The 22,516-nt window shown below is 32.2% G+C and overlaps 2 protein-coding genes, 1 non-coding gene and 1 pseudogene across 7 annotated transcripts; all 4 read left to right on the top strand.

Annotated features, from left to right (window-relative positions):
• Positions 1-2,116: 2,116 nt before the first annotated feature.
• On the top strand, positions 2,117-11,960 carry yellow-e. Of its 5 annotated transcripts, none has more exon segments than NM_001168307.1 (7): positions 2,117-2,143; positions 7,860-7,987; positions 8,036-8,285; positions 8,331-8,553; positions 11,153-11,339; positions 11,388-11,582; positions 11,631-11,942. In NM_001168307.1, coding segments are annotated over 6 exon segments (1,188 nt in total). In that variant the 5' UTR covers positions 2,117-2,143; the 3' UTR covers positions 11,836-11,942.
• TRNAG-UCC (transfer RNA glycine (anticodon UCC)) lies at positions 7,770-7,841 on the top strand. The gene has a single exon. It is a non-coding gene; the product is annotated as a tRNA-Gly (tRNA).
• Positions 11,961-11,989: 29 nt separating the features above from the next.
• Positions 11,990-13,970, top strand: LOC135266520 (sulfotransferase 1C2-like; annotated as a pseudogene).
• A 1,958-nt stretch (positions 13,971-15,928) lies between these two features.
• Positions 15,929-20,629, top strand: LOC660732 (mucin-2). Its single transcript, XM_064357389.1, has 2 exons — positions 15,929-16,192; positions 16,239-20,629. Exons 1-2 carry the CDS (start codon positions 16,027-16,029, stop codon positions 20,486-20,488), a joined length of 4,416 nt encoding a protein of 1,471 aa, XP_064213459.1. The 5' UTR covers positions 15,929-16,026; the 3' UTR covers positions 20,489-20,629.
• The last annotated feature ends 1,887 nt before the right edge of the window (positions 20,630-22,516 follow it).

Raw genomic sequence — 22,516 nt, 5'->3', positions numbered from 1 at the left:
AAAATGCCTTTTTTTTTAGAAATATTTTCTTAAATATCTACCACGAACTAAATCGACCAATTAATTTAGCAAATGTAGTCCATTTCCAGAAGTGGAACTTATTTGTTTGGAGAGATTTTGCCAAAATAGGCCAAAAACCATACCTGAATTTTCTGTCTGATTTTTTTGAATCGAATCCAAGAAATTTATCTATGTTTATTGTTCAACTGTTTATGTGAGCAGATACACATTTATTTTACATTGTTTCGTAGGTGGTTATTGAACAAAAAGTAAAAAATTCTGTTATTTAATCAGTAAAGTGTGATCGATTTAACTTGTTTTCAAGGAAAATAATAAAGTAACTTAATGAGCTAGAAAACCACCTTTTTATACTTTTTTTACTTGCAATATAGTTATTTACTAATGTTTTTAAATATATTAGAAAATTGTCATTATCAACAAATTTCAAGCGATTTTTTTTAAACCAGAAACCATATTATTTGAGTAGATTTTGCAGAAAACAGGCCGGAAAATTCGTTGTACTTAATTTTCCAGTGATTAAGCTCGTTTTTAAAAACCACAAACTTACTTATTTTAAGAGATTTTGTCAATATTTTCTAAACAATGAAACAAACTCATTAGAGCTACTTACCTCGAATGTGAATAAAATATTATTTATTTAAAAAACAATGACCGAAAGAGACCACAAAACTCTCCTTTTAACTATGAACTGGAAAATTTCTGTAGATTCTAAGAGATTTAGCTAGTTTTAAATTCCAAACTTCACTTAAATATTTTAAAATCTTTAGCCGAATAACAAGACACAAATTCACCGTTTAGATCAAAACTATTTCAGCCAATTCCAAATAATTTAGCTTATTTTTAAGACAAAAACTTTCAAAAGATATTTCCTACATAGAGCTATTTTATCCAAAAATAATGATTTATTTTTTGTTTAAATTCACTATTTGAAGGAGTAAATAACGGGCATGCCATTTTTTAAGAATTTGAAGTACTTTTAATATTGTCAACTGATAGAGAAACTTAGCTATTGATTGATGTGGCTATTCAGAGAAAAGAACATTATTTTGCATTTTTTTCTTGACTTTTTTTAATTTTTGTTAAGTTGACAAATAAACTAAAAAAAAATGGTTTTCTCTCGGATCTTCTTCATGCTTTTATTTGTTAAAATAGTATTTAAATACAACATATAAATAAATTGTTTTCCTTAGAATGTATAAAACATGATATTTCGTGATTTTGTAAGCGATTGGGCTCATGTGTGAAACAGAAAAATGTACTTATCTCAAAATATTTGATTGAAACAGAGCCAAAAATGCTCGCGCCCTTCTTTGAAAAAATTTTTTTGAAACATTAAGTCAAAAAATCTTTATTTTAGGTCTGAAATTTTGTTTAAATCTCAGTCAATTTCGAGTGATTTTTGAGCAAAAAAAACAGTTATTCAGAAAATAGTCTTTTGATTAACAATTTAATTATAAGGGAAAAATGTTTATTTGGTATTTTTGGTACTTTTCTGCTGAATTATTTAATTATATGAAGTGGTAATAAGTGAAAAGAGATTCAACATAACTGTGGACTTGACAAAACAAAAAGGTGGTAAGTATCATTTTACGAATATATTCTCAGTTCGTTTGATTCGAATGTCAAAATTTCGACCTTTGCTATCACTTGTCAGTCCATGCAGCCGAGCACAAAGTTTCCCGTTTTGTCACCTAAACCGCCTTACTTTCAAAAATTTCTGCAATGTTATACGTGTGAGACAGACGTTATCTAGAGTAACTTTTCACTTCGTATCCACGTTTCGAAACTTTTATTACGAGCTATCTGAGACATGCTGGGCATGTTTATCGTCCCGCCGATATGCACTTTCTCGCCATCGAATGGCGAAAACGCTACTTCCGGGGAACCCCCTGTCGAAAAAAATCAAAAATTCTGCAATGCCGTTTCCTCTGAAGCGGATACGTCCGGTGTTAAGGTCACTAGGGGAAATAATACGCTTCTGGCGGGTGTGTCTACGATTTGGGGGCTCGCCGAGGCCATCACTCAAAGGGGGGACCGGCGAAAGTACCCCAGAACTTAAGATCTGCCGGCACTTTATTACCAAATAGTGGCAGTGCTCGAACAGTGCGTGTAACAAGTGAGGGTGAGTGCTGAATTTTTTCAAGAAAACTTCCTGAAACTGTGCTATTTGTTACTGCGTCAAGGTCACTGAAAAAACTGTGGTAAAGCGATTTCGCGCTCCACCGACACCCAAAAAACACCAAAAATTTGCTAATTACATAATTGAGGAATTTGGCAAATTTGGATTAACACTTGTTCGGCTTTGTTCACATAATCGGGTTACAAAATTGCAATTAATTAGAGCGACCTACATCCAAATTAAAATTTCGTTACAAAACCGGCGATTCCCCCAACTCATTATTAAATTATAATAATTTCCTCTTTCAGTAATTATCGCCAATAAACCCAAGTATTTACCTCTCATTGAGTTGGAAAACGGTGCGGTTTGCGCCATTTTTCCAGTTGTGCAACCACACATATACCTATGCAAATTTACGTCAATTGCCACAAAAATCGACTTTTGAACTTTACAAAAATAGACCGTTTCGAAATTTAATTAAAAAGTTGTCAATCCCAACATCCCCTATTGACACGCATCTAATTAAATCAAATTAATTCAAATTATGGCATTAGCTAAGCCTATTTAACGCAATGAAAGTAATTAAAGTGCGATACTAATTACATCAAGTGTGTAATTATTCAGTCAGGTTCATAAATGTCAATAAAAACGTGCCGCAATGGGGATGGGATAATTTCCCGATTGTTTTGATCAATTTCATGAGAATCGAGGAAAATTTTGCAATTTTTAATAACAAAATCACGGGAAAGTTTCACTTGTGCCCTTATTGTTGTGAAGGTAATTCAATTCAAAATGAGTCAAGGTGAAGAGGGCTGGGCAAATATGCGGAAAAAAGAGCTGCATCTATGCAACAAATGCCATGAATAAATGCATGGAAAGTGGGCATTTTGGACAGTTTCGAACAAACTACGGATAACTAAAGGCTAGGATGTGACACGACGTGCGAATAAAACGTTCCTGTTCTCGATAGTTTCGGTAGCGTCGCCAGAGAGCGCTGTGTTCCATTTTCGTAAAAGTATTATTATAACAAAAAATACAGGCAGATGGAGCATTAAATTTTTAATAGTTAGACATAGACATAATGCAAAAATTTTATGTAAAACTATATTTAAAAAAATTACAAACTTTTACCAATTTGCACCCTGTCCCATTTTTTTCAAAACGCTGCGAATACGGTTACAGATACAAGAAAAATGTTAAAGAAAAATTTGTAGAGAATTAAATTTTCTACAAAAAAGTTTGCAAGACCTTGTCCTTATCTTCAACCATTTAGGCCCCAAAGACGCTCAAGCGACGGATTTGCTTCATTTTGCCGGTAGTCAAGTATTGCAAAGTTAATTTATACCTAAACCGTTGATCATAGAAATATGGTGTCGCGGACTTTTTTGTAGAAAATTTAATTATCTACAACTTTGTTTTTTACACTTTTTACGTATCTTCAACCGTATTCGCAGCGTTCGCAAAAATAAAAAGGTGGAACGCTAATTGATAATTCTTTGCGCACCGACGTATATTTATCAAAACGCTGGGAATACGGTTGAAGATACAAAAAAAGTGTAAGGAACAAAGTTGTAGAGAATTAAATTTCCTATAGAAAAGTCTGCGACACCACATATCTATCTTCTACAGTTTAGGTATAAATTAACTTTCCGTTACTTGACCACCGGTAAAATGAAACGAATCCGTGGCCTCAGCGCCTTTGAAAGTCTTTAGGGTCTAAACCGTTGACGATAGAGATATAGTCTCGCGGACTTTTTTAAAGGAAATTTAATTCTCTACAAATTTCTCCTTAACATTTTTCTTGTATCTTTAACCATGTTCGCAGTGTCTTGAAAATTACAGGACGAAGCGCTAATTTTATATAATTTTTTCTAATGTTTTTTAGGAAAATTTTAGTCGTCAGTTTTTCTCAGTCTGTTACGAGTGCATTTTTGCAAGTAATTTGTGAACTGGTGAATTTAAATTAATTTAAAACAATTTGACTCAAAGCTTTGCCGTACTATTTTTTTGAGTTCAGAAAATCCAGCGATTTGCTGCTCGTTTCGTCTCCTAAGTGATAGTCCACCGTAGACTGAACGAATGACTTTGCAGAACGCTGCAAAAACTCCGAATTGCGTTGGCAAAATAATTCCATGTTACGTATGACCGTGGTAAATGGAGACAATAAAATTGTACCACTTGACAAGAATTACAGACTGACATCTGTCGGACCTTGAATCACTTTCCATACCGGACCTACAAACAATGAATTTGCAAAAATTTGAAGCATCTACTGACACTTTTGTAACACTCGAGTGATTTCCAAGTCTAATAATGTTTGCAATAATAATAATTCATGTGTAGTGGACTAGAACACAGCTTAAAATACCTGAGAACAAGTCCTTTGTGATAACAAATAGTGTGGGTGGGTTTGTGTCTGATAATTTTTCAAAATAATTACTTTCTTTTTTACCGACCTAGTTGGACTATGAAGTCATTTTTCTCATTAATTTAGCGAGGGTGTGGTTACGCACAGACCACTCAAGGACAAAAAACCAAGCGTTCAATTTAATTGAATCATGTAATGTTACCAACTTAAATTTGAAGTCACAGCCCATGATCATTTTTTATTACTTTGCATATTTAGAACATTCTTATTAAAATTACTATGCAAAGAATTGTGGTAACTTTTTTTAAATTACTTATTATTTACGTACTTATTTATAATTAAAAATATAGAAAAGAATAAAACCATCCTGCATGTGCGTGTTTCTGTAAAAGTTAAGTGCATGGAAAAGTGGAGTAAGTGAATACGGAGGCAATTTTTCTCCAGGTTCACTGTTACGAAATAGTGGATTTACTGAACCGCAAAGGTCTAACAATGCACAAAACGATTTATAATTCTAGTGTGGTAGGTAGATATTCTCGGAAAACAGCCATAATTAACAAATTATTTAAACATACTTTATAATTACTGACAAGTCGTGATAGAGCTTTACCGATCTGATACACGCTTTTCTATTGTTCTTTGGAATTTTTACAACTTCCGAAATAAATATTTATCATTGAGTTAATTTATAATTTGAGCCACTTTCTCTCCGACACGCGTGAGTAAAACCATAACAATATATAATCAAAACTGTAGAAGAATTTAAATTTTCGACAATAATTGTCTCGTGTTATACAATCCTTGAGAATTCAAGTTCATCATAACAGTAAATTTCATTAATCGACAATCCGGTGTAGACATCGAGTTATATAACGAAATGGAGGTCATTAACTATCCCAACTGAAAGTGTTTCACTTTCGTAATAACACACATTCTAAAAAATCTGCAGCAGGTCCTGTCAATTTTTTTTATTTCGAACGGGACACATGGCTAACCTTGACAATCCTCCGCATTTGCATTTCTGTATCACTTGCACAATTGCACTATTTACCAGAACTATTCATGCAAATCACGCTGTGATAAACAATAAATAAAGGAAGAAAGGAAAAGCACAACAGGCGGCCAATTAAAAGACGATGGCTTTTTTATTTTGTCTGGTTCTAGAAGTGACCCAGACAGAAACAAAACCACTGGGTGTAGGCAAAGAGTTTTAAAGGAAAATATTGTTTCGTTTGTTCAGTTTAATTTAAAAGAATTTTTTTAATACTTTGATCAACAGACAGAGAACTGTCCACTGATTTTGCTACACAATTTAGCCGTTATTAAATTTAATAATTAAAATAATATTTTTACTGCATTTGGCTTTTTCGAACAGCTTATGCAATATCTAATAATTTACATTTGTTTATGAATGAAAATGTAAATTTTGGATTAGATAGTAGATGATCGAAATATTAAGTGACCAACTATAGAAAACCAAAAACCAGATTCGGATTTATGGGCTAATTTTCTTTAAAAACGTTTTACATTACAAATATTATTATTCCTCTGATTTACTCAGTTCTTTGTCTTCTCTCTTCTATAGTCTATTTCCCGCCATCTTTCTTTGTTCTGTACTTTTTTTCTAATGTAACTTTTTTCTATCTTCTCTATTATGTTTATTGTTTATCCTCTTTTCCCTCTTCCTTCTATCTTCTTTCTTCTCTGTTCTAGTCTTCTATTCACTATTCTTTCTTAAATCACACTTTTTTCAGTCCTTGTGTCTTCTTTGTTTACTTTCTTCTTTCTGTTTTCTACGCTCTCTCATCGTTTCTGTTAGTTCTGTCTTTTTTTCTCTGTTTTCTGAATTGAAAAATATCCTCGTAACCTAAGTAACTGCTGCCAAATTTTTTAACCTTTTTTTCATATTGTTCATTGTTTAAAATTATGATACTTCGAAGAATGAAGCTTTTGAAGATCCTAAAAAAAATCATGATGTTTACCATAAAGAACTTGATAAAATTAAAAAACGTTACTTTTGTACTAGTTTTTAGTGCTATTTTTTGACCAGAACAGTGTGTCACTCCATAGAAGTTTCAAACTGAAATTGTGCGACTTTACTCGTAAAGTTTATTCAAATATTTTCAAATTAAAATCTAGAAGAACCTTTTCGAGGATGTTAAAGATATTCTCTAATTTCCATATTAATTTTCCAAAAGCTGTATTTTTTATGTTAGTAATTCGTGGTTAAAATTATGCACATATTTTTTACTTTATTTGAAATATATAAAGGCAATTTTATTTTCTGCTATTTCTGAGGCATCAGAAAATTTTTATATTAATAGGGAGAGAACAATGTAGAAATCCTTTTTTTCCTGTATTACGTTTTAGTCTTTATTTACTGAATTAACGATTAAAAAATAACGAAACATGTTCGCATGTTTTATTTTCACTTTAGTTACGTATATGTTGATAACTGCAAGTGTTAAAATCGTGTTTCGCTAAATAAGTCTTGCTTTCTTTAAATAGATACTTAGATAACCGACTAGCTTGCTCAAAATTTAATTAGTCAACTATTTTTTAATATTTCAGTTGGCATTCCTTAAATCTCCACAAAATTTACATGCATAATCTCTTTTTTCAGTAGAGTAGAAATTACTTATTTCATTTATTTTTGAACACAATGGAATAACAATAAAAAATATGCAATCTGAATCTCAAATTTTGGAAGAAAAAACAATTTCTTCACTGATTTTTTATTAAACTGGAATGTGATTTATTACTAGTTCAAAGTTATTGCCAATAATTAACACAAATTATTTTATAAAAAAGTGCAATAAAAGTTGCTCTACTAGTTTATTTACCCATTTTGCCATTTTTATGCAATTAAATGCTTCAAGGAATTGGTATGCACTAGTGTTTATTATGCAGTACACATTAATAACGTCACGTCAAACATAAATAAATCTGTTTTATCTCTGTCCACACTAATAAAGACAAAAAAATGACAAATAAATGGTATTTAAGCGTACAATAGTAAATACCTCAACCTATTTAACTGTGTTTGTAGTAAACAATAGTAGCTGACCTAGACGGTTAAGTTCACTACGTTTTTCAGACCAAGATGTTACACAAATGATTTGAAATAAAATTTTGATAAGTGCACAACTTTCAATTGCAAACCTTGCACTTTTAAATTGAATTTACATAAAACAGTTAAAGATAGACAACCAGTAATACAACAATGTCAGCTTGTAGTAATCGATAGTCGCGATCATATGTGCGATGGTGGTGTAATGGTCAGCATAGTTGCCTTCCAAGCAGTTGATCCGGGTTCGATTCCCGGCCATCGCAACTTTTTTTTCCTTTCAGATGTTACGCCACGCACTCTTCCTTCTATTCTTATCACCTGTCCTATCACTGGAACTCGAGGTGGTCAACCAGTGGAATTTGCTCGACTTTCAATTCCCCTTCGACCACCGCCTCATCAACAACTTCCGGTACGACACAATATATATTGAAAACAAATCCGGAACTGTTGATTTCAGCCCGGAACGGAACGTTTTCACCGGTTTGGAAATCACCAATGACCGGATTTTCCTCGCAGTTCCGCGCCTCTGGTCGGGCGTTTCCGCCACGTTGGCGGTGATTCCCCGACACACGCCGCCTGGATCGAGTCCAATGCTGCAAGCGTACCCCAATTGGGAGGCCCATAAGTTCGGGAGGGGTCAAAATGACAGCTGTGACGGGCTTACTTCAGTCTACAGAATCAGGGCGGATTCATGCAACCGACTTTGGGTATTTTACCCAATCAAATAAAAATTATTTTATAGCCTTGTCAAGGTTCTAGATTCGGGGGTTAACCTAGCCCTTGAGGACTTCCAACGTGTGTGTCCTCCAAAATTGGTCGTTTTTGATCTAGAGACCGACCAAATTGTGAAAACTGTTGTTTTCCCAAGACAAGTTCTGCGCCCCAATTCGCTGCTAACTAACTTAGTTATTGATGAGACGGGACATGGGGGCTGCGAGCGGGCTTTTGTCTACATGTCTGACACAGCAGCACCAGGTCTAGAGAATTTCTAATCATATGAAACGAGTTTTTTTTATAAAAATTTTTGTAATTTGCCTCTTTTCGCCGTTTTAAATTTTTTTTTACTTCATTCAATTTAGGGATTTTTGTGTATCAATTTTGAAAGTGTAAAATTTATTTAGAATTTTTGTTTTATTGCAAATTATGTCAAAAAAAAACTTTACTTATCTTGCATGAACGTCCACTGAAACTTGTGGAATTGAAAAAAATACGGTTGCGAATTTGTTTTCGCAAAAATTGTTGTGAAGCGTTCTGTCAATGATTCTATTAAATACATCGCTAATGCCAGATTAACTAATTGGACATTTTTAACCTAAAAACGTTCATTAATTTATTGCACTTTATAATAAAATTTTGCAGCGACTTTGTTCGAACCAATTGATATAAATTATGTTGTTTTGGTACCACTTCTTAGAAATTTGTTAGTTTTTTGTTAAACTGTCAATTTGCTGTTGAGTTTGTCACGGTATGTGTGTAAAACTGTATTTAAAAATGGGTGAAGGAATTTTTTCTAAAAATAGTTTTTATTATTGGATGAAATATTTTATAAATAGTAGGAATACTAATAAAATTAATTCATTTCAGAAGATATGACAGAATAAAATTGAGTTTAGGTTGAACCAAAACCAAAAGCAACACACAAAATTTATACCTTTGATATGAGTCATTCTTCAAAAAAATCTCGAACAGGTCGATTTTATTTTTTTAATGCTACATTTTATCACCATAAGGACATATCTGACGTCATTTGTTTTTAAGTAATACAACGTCATTTTTATTTTTGTAATTAGGTATTTATTTTACTAGCAATTATAATGAAAAAAAGAAACAAATAAACAATTATAAAAAACATATTGAAAGTATAACACAAACAGCTTTATTATTTTTGTTCTTGTTTTATCTTATTTATACTATAAAGGGTGATGTTTTTTAATTTTTTGTGTTTAGGTGTTATTTTAAATGTTTTTATGCTAATTTATACAAAAAAATTATAAAGAAAACCATTTCCGCTTAAAATAAGTCAAGAACAGAACGATTAATTCCATTACGCTTAATTGTCAATATTTTTTTATTTTAAAATTTTTAAATTATTTTTTCCAATTTTAATTTAATTTAATAATTTAATTTAATTTTTATTACCAGAAAGATAAAGATTTATACTATCTAAACAAAAATCTCGGCTACCAATAAAAAAATTAAGAATATCGTCACAACTCAAAAACGATTGACATTATGAATGAATAAGAATTTGCAAAAATACTGACCTCATTTACTTTATAAAATTCATGGCATATAAATTTAGATAAGATTAAAACCAAATTCAATAAAAACAAACTAGCAAAATAGCGGTGGACAATAATAAACACCTCACATGGAGGGACGACTGTCTGAAAGCAGAGATTTGAGCATCTATTTAAAAATGAAAAAAAAATACAATTAAAAAACAGAGGTTCTAGAGATTGTTGTAGAGGAAGAACTAAAAAAATTAGTTTGAGCAGAGTGTTATCTCACAGAAAAAAATTGCGGAATATTGATTATTGATATCGTTCAAAGAGCAGAAGTACACCCAAAATACATAAAAGTTTTTTTGGCAAAACTTCAAAATAAACGTAATTTTTTGACAAAATTTTTAGGTACAAGAACCATAAATAAAAATTTTTTTTGGAATTTGGAAGCATTAAAAAGATCGTTTAAAAAAACAAGGTTTATTTATTGCTTAGTTTCTATTTAAACTAACCATTCATATTAAATAATGAATGAGTCCAAAAATTCAAAGTGATTGGTTGCTAACTTATTTTAATGGCCGTCCTTAAATGGACCAATTATGTACGAAAGTATACTTTTCAATGAAACCAAAAATCTAAGCTGATTGGTTTTTTCTGTAATTTTAATGGCCGACCTCAAACGGTCCAATCAAAATGCTTACACATTTTACAACATTCATTACGTGCCTTACGTTAATTCATAAATGGATGAGTCTGTCTTTCTTGCATCTCACATCTCACTTCAGTTTTTCATTGAATTCTGTCCCCCTGTCGGTAACGTTGGACGATCTGTTAGATAAAAACACCAAAATTGGGATAATAACTCGATTTAAATAAGGAATATTAAATTGAAACTCCTTTGTATTAGTCAAAAACACGGTCAAAAAGGTTAAACTGACGAATTTTCGAAATGATTAGTGTTGAACATCAAAGCGCATGCGCGCGCATCTATGGCGCGTTTGACAATTGACCAAATTGACGTTTCTACAAAATCCAAGAAAAAAGACCAAAAGTCCGTGAAAACTGCTCCAGGATATTCAATAGTGTGATAGGGGGACAGGAGGTATGTCAATGTTGTAGTTCTAAAAACGGCACTGGTGTTTTTTTGCAACCATTGTTTGGCGGCTGACTGAAACTTTGTGAGCAAAAAAATACAAAATTTCAGTGAATACTTCCGAAAACAATGAAAAAATCACTAGAAAACTGTGGTCTTTTTATTGTGAATATTTTTTAAAGCATCAAAATTGAGGCAAATTACAAAAAGTGATTTTCAGCACAATAAACTTTTTTTTTTACTTGATTGTGCTTAGGTTTGGTTGTGTATGATTCGAGGCATGACACAGCCTGGCGTCTTATGCACCCCACGATGTTCCCAGACCCCGACTTTTCCGATTATACTGTCGCAGGGGAGCGTTTCACCCTTATGGATGGGGTGGTGGGGCTCACACACTCGCCCAAGTTAGGAATTTTGTATTTCCAGCCCCTGGCTACTGACCGGTGGGTAACGCTTTGTTTGAATTATTTTTAAATTAAATTTGGGTGCAGTTTGTTTAGTATCCCGACGTCAGCCCTACAGAAGGGCCCCCCAGGCCAAGACGAAGAACTCCCCATTACTCTAGTCGGGAAAAAATCATCGCAAGGTTTAGGTCTAGCCCTTGACCCAAAAGACGACACGATTTTCTTCAGTCCGGTTAGAGAGACGTCAATTGCGGCCTGGAATCCGGTTACCAACCACCAAAAGTAGCCAAGTGTTTAATTTTTTTTCCAAAATTGTTATGCGAGTTTTAGGTTAATCGCCTATGACCCGCAAGCGCTTCAATTCGCTGCTGAATTGCGATGGAAGGATGAGGACCAATCGATTTGGTTGTTGTCTACAAGGTTTCAGAAGTTTTTCAGGAGGACTATTAGTCCCCACGAGGTCAATTTGAGGATAATTAGGATCAGTACGGCTCCAAGAGTTGCTTCCGGAGTAACCAATCATTTGTTTTATTAATCGACGGAATTACCAATTTGTTAAGTGTAAAAATGTATTTATTTTTGTAGAGATTGTGTTTTATGTATTTTGACTGGTCATCAAGTGTATTGTAAATAAGTGAATCAATAAATTTGAGGAAGTGACGTGTGGAGTTTTTCTATTGCTGGCAAACATGGCGAGGTTGCTTGACAGTTAAACATTAAATAAGTATTACCTGTGGTATTACGAAAAATTTTTCAAACAAAGTTTGTACAGTAAGATTTATTTTGAATTTACTTAAACTGTTTGTAAAACATACTAACAGTAAAGCAAAAGTGAGCGACTAAATTATGGTTTTGAATTAAAGCAATAACACTGGTCAACATGACTTTTTTTTCTAATGTCTAGTACGTGTCTCTCATAATGCGTTTTTTATGCAGATTCTAAAAATAAAAAAATCAAAAACTCAAAAAATGGCTCAGGTATCTGAAATTTTTTTTTTAAGAAACTATTAAATTTTACTTTATGTAGGCTAATTTTTTTATTACTGTGAATAAATAAAAAAGTCATATTTACTGACATATTTAAAAATGTTTAAGAAGTTGTTTAAATCAAAAGAGCATTGTTATGCCGTTTGCTACATCTACATATAGTTTGCCGTGCTCAAACGCATCATTCAAAAGATTATTAATTGTTCCTTTTTTTGCATCAAAACCTTTTAGAATAATCTGGCAAACAATATTAAAGACAAATAAAAAAAATTATAAATAAGTGCTTCAATATATACATACGTATTAAATTAACAAAGAGGTGCATGGAGTTAAACATTTATTTATTTTTTATTTTCTACAAAACCTGACTATAACAAAAAATGTTTTTATTGTTTTTATCCACTATATAAAATAAAATTAATTTGGATATACTTTATTAAACAAAAATAAAGAAAATTCTTATCTAGTGTAATTAATCAAAAGAATAAATAACATGTTTATAAGAACAACACAACAAGAATTCTTTTCTTTTAGATCAAACTATTATTTTGATAATAATGTTCAATTAGAGCGGGTTTACTAAAAGCGAATTAATTTTTTTGCGATTACATGTTTTAAAAGAACCGACATGGAGGATAAACATTTTATTAAAAGGAATTGAAAAAATATTGCATGATACACCTTTATTTACCAGGTGTTCATTTTTATTTATTTTTTATTTTTATTTTCAATTTTTTACTCCAAATATTCAAATTATTGTAGGTTCAGTTCTTTTGTCCACGTAGATGTTAAAGAAGAATTTTTGAATGAAAATCGTCATTCTAACGAAAAAAAGTGCCCTCATAAATAAGGTTACAGCACCAGCTTGGAAAACATTGACCGAAACAACTAAAAAAAGGTTCATAAAGACACAGCACTTACCGTTTCAGATGTTGCTACCAAAATTGTTAAAAATCGGCTGCAAAGTACGTCTTCTTTTTAATAAAAAAGCATACCTAAAGCACTATTAACAGGTGATTTATGTTGCGCGAAATTCCAAAGAAGACGCACTCAAGGCTACATCAATCATTTTTCCAAGTATTGGTACTATTGAAAAAATGGACTTTGTAAATTGTGTTATAATATCAATATTTTCTGTCTATATTTATTATTCTACAACCATGGACGTCTTATTGGTCGCACCGTGAAGAAGAGTGGGAGGTGCGTCAGGAAGAAAATCTTCTTTTTATGCTTTATAAAGATATATTAAAAGTTTGTACTTAATTACTTTATTGATAATGAAAATATGTAATAATATTTAGGAATTTAGAAATTAACAAGGTTTTTTACAAAAGGTGGCGGCGTTCTTCGGCGTACAAAGAGTACGAGAAATTGCAAAACATTTAAAATTTGAAAATTTTAAAAGCAACAAGTCGGTAAACACCGAATTATTGAAATATTTGGGAATTTTATGAAGTGACAAAGAGGGTTTTGTGACCAAGGGGAAGATTGGGCGTTGGAGGAATTATTTCACAGAGGACCTAACGAAGAAGCAGATTTTTGGATTGAGGACAATTTAAGAAAGACTGTATCCAGTTCCCAACACAAAATTTGTAAACATAACACAATTTAAATAAAGGTCATTTAATTTGTGCTGATTTTTCTTATCTTCTATTGATTCACACCATGTGCGAACAGTAAACATTTTGGTTCTGTTATTTCGGCATAAAAGTGGGGTGCAGCATCTTATCTCATTGTGACTTATAGTATTTGCAGAAGATTTACCTATGTCAGCATGCTTCGCCTTATCTTTTTCGTATTTTTAACGATTAATTTTATAAATTAAAAAAGATAAAAAACTGAACTTAGTGGTACGACTAAACCAACGACTGAAGACAGGGTAACAAAAAGTACCACACCAACAACTACAGAAACGACGACTTTTACCCCAACTGAAACAACTACAACTAAAAAAAGTACTACTACCAAAGAAACAACAGAACAAGACACTACAACGACTCTTGTAACTACAACTAGTGATATAACAACACAAACCCACCTTATTGTAACTACTAAAAGTCGCTACAATAACAGATGTTTTAGAAGAAACAACAAGCAATGGTGATGTTGCAACAACTGATGATACGGAAGTTAATCCTGAAGCTGAAAGATATGAAGTAACCACTCCAAATTTTTTCAGATTCAACCTTTTTTAAGCGATGTAGTTTCTTACAAAATAGTAAAATTCATACCAACATTAAAACGAAAAATTGTGTATTTTTTCACTAACTGATTACGTGTTTTTATAAGGATAATACATGCGATTATGGCAGTGCCAAATATCTTGTTGAGAGCCAGAAACTCTCTTATTTTACGAAAAAAAGTCATAAAACTCCCGAATTGCTTCTAAGTTATTATCTTAATCCACTTTCAGTGATATTAGCGTACAAAATAAATATGTCATAATTTTTGGGTGATTTTTCGTTGTGTACTCTTTTTTGGCCTCCGAAAAAAAGTTAGACCAGCAAAATATTAGTAAATGACTAAAACACGTTGTGTAAATATTTAAAATAAATTCAAGTACGAAAAAGATTAACTTGAAATCGTTGCAATAGCAAATTAATTTGAATAGTATTTCTTAGTAACTTATTCATTAATCTTATCGAATAAATGTCCAAATTCTCGATAAATGTGAAGTCCTTTAGAGAAAGCAATGACGAACTGTTTTGGTTTTTGATTATTTCAACTGGAATTTCTAATATGAGTACATAGTGAAAATAAGTAAACTTGAATATAGTTAAATACAAACAACTGAAAGCAAAAACATGAGATGGAAGTGTTGAAAGTAAAAACTATAATAAAAATAAAAAAAAAATTTTTAACGATGAACATTATTTAAATTGAATTTTAAATATTTAAATTTTTAAAATTGTGATATTAAACTTGACCCATTTATTCAAACAGAATAAAAATCTTGAAACTTATAATTAGAAAAAAATTAATCGTTATTGACACCAATAAAATAATACAAATCTGTGTAAACAAATAAGTTTAAATTATTTAATTAATTTAATTAAATTACCTAGTACTACTAGGTATTTTTTGTACTATGTGTTTGAAAAATAAACGGATAAATTTGCAAATCTAATTTTTTATTTAATAAACCGCCACAACTCAATTCTCCAAACATCTGCTTCCTTCCAGACCATATTTATCTAATCTTGGTCAAAAATCACAAATTTGGGTTAATATCTACATAAAGTAAATAGTTACTTATTGCACTCAGGCAATGAAACGAGTGAATTTTAATAACCGAAGAATTGGATAAAAATTCTACAACCAAAGAAACTGATAAGGATTTTAGGGATCATTTCGACCTCATATCCAGTGATTTTATAAGTATGAATGTTACCAGCATCAGCGATGATTAATTCATCATTGTTGATGGTGATGATTACTCGTTTGGTGGTCAAAAAAAAAGAAATTTTTAAATTTCAAACGTTTATATTTCCACAGCAGTGCAAATAATGTTTTGATATTTTTATGTGTCAAGGTATTCCCAATAAAAACGTTTTACTAAACACTGGTTTACTTTTCCTGTTTATCTAATCTCAACTTGCAAGAACCCGAAATAAGATTAAAGAAGAAAGTAAATACAGTTTGACGCTTTCTTATCTTATCCGTTATTATTGTTAATTTCGTGAATCACGTAAATCCGATTTTGCAGAAAAATTGAACCATGTGGTAGTGATTCCTCAAAATGTTAAAATTCTTTTTATTAGTATCTGTTTTGTGCTTTGCCGGTCACAGCCGTGTTATTTATTACAAAGGAAACGTCCTTCCGGTACCTTTTAACGCAAAACTACGGTATGTAGTTGTAAATCCCCCAGCAGATTTTGATCCAGTGTATTTTGAAGACGCTCCAGGTAATTAACTTTTTTTTTCTATCGCTTTTCTAATACTCAAACTCAGATATAGAAACAACTACAAGTACCGAAGCAAATATTAAAAGAGAAATATGTGACGAATCAGCTACAAATTTTGGAGATTGTACCGACACGACTGAAGATAGTGTAAAAACAATTTCTTTTGATATTACAACTGAATCTACAACACCAGCAATTGAAAAAGAATGTTTATATGACTGCAGTGATAAGTGTGTCCTTTGGGACAACCGATGCCAGAATAACACAGACTGTCCACAATGTTACCAGTGCAGTACCGAAGAATTCAGTGTTTATAAAATTTGCAAACACGTCTCGAGAAAAAATAATACTCTATCTTCAACCAACGGTGATTTCTTATTTGGTAGTACTACCGTTGAAAAAATTACGTCCCCTGTTACTTCACCAACATTTAAATATGTTGATACTACTGTATATAGTACCACTTTTGACGCAGACAGCGAAAACAGAGACGACCTAGTACCTGATGATACTACACCAACTACATTTAAAAAAATTGAAACGATTTCTCCAGTAATTGATCCTGTTTCAACGTCTAACAAAACCGATACAACAACAAAGAAAATAGACAAGGTTGAACATGTTTTAACAAGTACAGTTGAAAGTTTTCCAAGTAGTACTTTTGACACAGGAAGCGGAAGTGGCGATGGCAAAATTCCTAATGATGATGAAGGCGATGACGATGATTATACAGAAACTACAGAAAGAAATAACACAGCGCCAACTGATTTGTTTCTAAGTAATGCAACCACCACAACATTTAAGCATGTGGAAACTGCTACTACAATGACTACATTTAACGAAATTAAGACCACAACAAAGAAAATGGACGAGGACCAAAGTAGTACTGTTTTAAGTTCGTCTTTTGAGACAGGAATTGGAAGTGGAAACGGCAAAATTCCAGACGATAATGAAGGAGATGATGACGATGATGATGAGTTCAGAGGAAATATACAAAGAAATAACACAGCGTCAACCGATTTGTTTCCAAGTAGTACCAACATCACAACATTGGCAACTGAGAACCATATTGAAACAACATTAACTCCATTGACGAATCCTGTTTCTAACGCAAATAAAACAACGACAAAGAAAATAGACGATCAGAATTTTTTGACAAGTACCGTATCAAGTATGACTATTGACAATGGTAGCGAAAGTGGTGATGGTAAAATTCCTGATGACGATGACGGAGGTGATGACGATGATGATGAGTCCAGAGAAAATACACAAATAAATAACACAGCGTCGACAGATTTATTTCCAAGTAGTACCAACATCACAACATTGGCAACTGAGAACCCTATTACATTAACTCCATTGACGAATCCTGTTTCTACATTTAACGCAGTTAAAACAACGACAAAGAAAATAGACGATCACATTTTTTTGACAAGTACCGTATCAAGTATGACTATTGACAATGGTAGCGGAAGTGGTGATGGTAAAATTCCTGATGACGATGACGGAGGTGATGACGATGATGATGAGTTCAGAGAAAATACACAAATAAATAACACAGCGTCGACAGATTTATTTCCAAGTAGTACCAACATCACAACATTGGCAACTGAGAACCCTATTACATTAACTCCATTGACGAATCCTGTTTCTACATTTAACGCAGTTAAAACAACGACAAAGAAAATAGACGATCACATTTTTTTGACAAGTACCGTATCAAGTATGACTATTGACAATGGTAGCGGAAGTGGTGATGGTAAAATTCCTGATGACGATGACGGAGGTGATGACGATGATGATGAGTCCAGAGAAAATACACAAAAAAATAACACAGAATCAACAGATTTATTTCCAAGTAGTACCAACATTACAACATTAGCAACTGAGAACCTTATTACATTAACTCCATTGACAAATCCTGTTTCTACATTTAACGCAGTTAAAACAACAACGAAGAAAACAGACGATCACATTTTTTTGACAAGTACCGTACCAAGTATGACTATTGACACTGGTAAAGGAAGTGGAGATGGCAAAATTCCTGAAGATTATGAAAGAGGTGATGACGATACTGAATTCGAAACAACTTTTCCACTAACTGATCCTCTTCCAAAGTTTGAAGAAAATAAGACAATAACCAAGAAAATAGCTCAGAATGAGGATGATCAACAGACTACGACCAATCCCAGAACTAGTTTACCATGCTCTTACATTTCATTTGAAGACCAGTTAGCTAAGGTGACAATCGATGGTGTACCTCTCGTCATTACGCACAATAATGTCAGCGATCTATTTCCGAACACAACAATCGAAGAGGTTTGGGAACGGTGTCATCAGGTAGAGAAACGCTGTTTAGAAGAAAACTGTTATGGTCAAGAAGTTGTAACTAAACAATATCCATGTGGGATGATTTCCACAAATTTACACACCGGTCGTATGACGATTGATGGCGTGCTAGTAACGCCGGAAAATATCACCAGATTGTTACCAAATGCAAGATATGAAGACGTGTGGACGCAGTGTTATAGACCCAGAACTTCACCAAAAATTAATTACCCGTGTTATATGATTTCATTCGATGAGCAAAGAAGCCGGGCGACCTTAGACGGTGTTGTGGTAACACCAGACAATTTTACAAAATTAATTAGAAGTGGATCTTTCGAGGAAATGCTTAAGGACTGTTTCAACTACAAATCCAGTAAAGTTGTACCTTTGTCCACAACACCCAGAACTCCACCAAAAGTTAATTATCCTTGTTATATGATTTCATTCGATGAGCAAAGAAGCCGAGTGACTTTAGATGGTGTTGTGGTGACACCAAACAATTTTACAAAATTAATTAGAAATGGATCTTTCAAAGAAATGCTTAAGGACTGTTTCAACTACAAATCCAGTAAAGTTGTGCCTTTGTCCACAACACCCAGAACTCCACCAAAAGCTAACTATCCTTGTTCTATAATTTCATTCGATGAGCAAAGAGGCCGGGCGACCTTAGATGGTGTTGTGGTAACACCAAACAATTTTACAAAACTAATTCGAAATAGATCTTTCGAAGAAATGCTTAAGGACTGTTTCAACTACAAATCCAGTAAAGTTGTGCCTTTGTCCACAACACCCAGAACTCCACCAAAAGTTAATTATCCTTGTTCTATAATTTCATTCGATGAGCAAAGAGGCCGGGCGACCTTAGATGGTGTTGTGGTAACACCAAACAATTTTACAAAACTAATTCGAAATGGATCTTTCGAGGAAATGCTTAAGGACTGTTTCAACTACAAATCCAGTAAAGTTGTGCCTTTGTCCACAACACCCAGAACTCCACCAAAAGCTAACTATCCTTGTTCTATAATTTCATTCGATGAGCAAAGAGGCCGGGCGACCTTAGATGGTGTTGTGGTAACACCAAACAATTTTACAAAACTAATTCGAAATGGATCTTTCGAGGAAATGCTTAAGGACTGTTTCAACTACAAATCCAGTAAAGTTGTGCCTTTGTCCACAACACCCAGAACTCCACCAAAAGCTAACTATCCTTGTTCTATAATTTCATTCGATGAGCAAAGAGGCCGGGCGACCTTAGATGGTGTTGTAGTGACACCAAACAATTTTACAAAATTAATTAGAAGTGGATCTTTCGAGGAAATGCTTAAGGACTGTTTCAACTACAAATCCAGTAAAGTTGTGCCTTTGTCTACAACACCCAGAACTCCACCAAAAGTTAGTTATCCTTGTTATATGATTTCATTCGATGAGCAAAGAAGCCGAGTGACCTTAGATGGTGTTGTGGTGACACCAAATAATTTTACAAAATTAATTAGAAATGGATCTTTCAAAGAAATGCTTAAGGACTGTTTCAACTACAAATCCAGTAAAGTTGTGCCTTTGTCTACAACACCCAGAACTCCACCAAAAGTTAATTATCCTTGTTATATGATTTCATTCGATGAGCAAAGAAGCCGAGTGACCTTAGATGGTGTTGTGGTGACACCAAATAATTTTACAAAATTAATTAGAAATGGATCCTTCGAGGAAATGGTTAAGGACTGTTTCAACTACCAACCTAATAAAGTTTGTAGTGGTTACGGATGTAATCCAATCACAACACCCAAAAGTACCGGAAATGGAGGTGGAAGTCACAATGGAGGTGGAGGTAAAAACAACGGAGGAGGTGGAGGAAGCGATGAAGATTATCAATATAAAGATGACGACGATGATGGCAATAAGGATGGTGATGGGAGCTTGAAAAATTTCGACGATTTTATATTTTTAGAAAAAGAGATAAACTTCAAATAAATTATAGGTAAATGAAATAAGCTGTTTAATATTAGGGTGCGACAAGTGGCGTTCAAGTTTATAAAACGATTTAGAATAGGCCGATAGGTAACAATTTTGTAGTAAAAAATAGAACAATAAAAAAATAAACTATTTAATTTTTTTTTACTTTTATTAGTGTAATTCCATACTTTCGGAATTCAATATTTCGTAATGCAGTTGACTATCATTTTACATTTCTTTCTTTATAAATACACAAATCTACAAACAAAAGTGTATGTATTTATTTATTGCTGTCGTTTTAAGAAATAATTATACAAGAATGACCATTTTTTTCAATCAAACACCGATGAAAAACGATGAAGCAGAAATAATATAACGTAAAAAATATAATTATGAAAAAAATATCAAATTTAACAATTCATTATTTTTTTAACAGATTTTTTTTAACAATTTGGACTAAATTAACAACAAACAGTTTTAATATGGTTTAAAATTACACACACCTTCTCCACTAACCAAACTGGCTATAATAAAAATATAATTTAAACAAATGTTCTTGCAAGAACGAATTGAAGCTTTTTATTATAAAACAATGTACACCAGAGGGAGCATATTTTTAGTTATAACACTGTATTTATAATAAATAATTAATAATGTTTTTTTGATAACAACAATTTACGTCAAAGTGGATTTTTTATTGAAACTTTGTCTTGAATTCATCTTGCACGTAAAGTTGAAATACCTACTTAGAAATCAGCGTTAGCTATTAAGTACTTTGTAGTATTTTTCTCTACGTATATGAATGTATAGTAAAACCTCTCAACAGCGGACACCGATGGGGTATAGACAAGTGTCCACTTATGGGAGATTGGAAATTTTAATATAGGTTTTGTAACGTTCCTACAAAAATGTCCGTTGTGAAGAGGTGTCCCTTAAGGGAGGTTTTACTGTACAATGTGTATGAATTTTTTTGCAATACCTTATAGCAAATATTAATAAATTAAAAATATTATTACACATTAATAAATTATGAAAAAATTAAGTACTTGATCATCGAAATTTATTGATTTCTATGGCGTCATACTAAACAAGAGTTTTTTAAATGGATTTTTTGCAAAAAGACGTAAAAAAAGTGTTGCTATCTTTAAAATTCCCTACGTTTATTTAAATTTTTGATTTTTATTTTAGTTTTTTATTTTCGAGACTAGTTTCCAGCGCCAATATTTTTACGTTTTTTTTGCACAAACAACATTTATATATCATTTAGTTTAAAATAACATGAAAAATAATCGTGATACCTGCGCTTATCTATTGCTTATTTTTTTTTTTTGAGGTGTAGAAAAATTATTATTGTTATTATTATAAAGCCAACTTTGAGGCTGAACTGAAATTCATTGGTTAAAAAATATTTTTATATAGATCTGCTTTTCTGAAAGACATTAAAAATAGCTATACAATTAATAGATACTTATTTATGTATGTTGTTTATATAGTAAAGAATTTATTAAAAAGATTTTGAGTTTTCTATCAAGTTCTTTAATGATTTGAATTGATTTCTGCTTTAAAAACATGTCAAATCACTAGGGGGATTTAGTTTTTATTCAAAACACTTTACTTGGGGAGAAAACGACGATTTATTTTTGTTAAAATCTCTTGAGTTTCTATGTGTGCTCACTTAAAAAAAGTCAAATTGTTCTTGGTCTCAAAACGCCTTAACCTCACTGGAAACGATGATTTTCGTGTTAGACATAAGTAGATTTAAGACTTCTAACTATTAAAAAAAAGCAAATCACTTTGTAATATATTTATTTTGTCCGAAAATAACAATTTCCTCACAAATTTCGTCGAAATAAATTAATTTTCAATGACTCTTCATTTATACGCAAAATAAATCTTTGAACAATAAATTTTTAGTGAAAAAAGTTGATTTCCGAAACTTCCTCACCCTAATAGAATATTTTTATTGCCCCATTTTAAACAAAAACTTGAATAAAGTTAATTTCCACCAATTTCTTGATTAAAAAATAATAAACTACGTAGAATAGC

The sequence above is a fragment of the Tribolium castaneum genome, chromosome 6 (genome assembly GCF_031307605.1).
Source record: "Tribolium castaneum strain GA2 chromosome 6, icTriCast1.1, whole genome shotgun sequence".
NCBI classification, from domain to species: domain Eukaryota; kingdom Metazoa; phylum Arthropoda; class Insecta; order Coleoptera; family Tenebrionidae; genus Tribolium; species Tribolium castaneum.
Note: the sequence above shows the minus strand (reverse complement) of the source record. Positions and strands in the feature narration are given on the sequence as shown.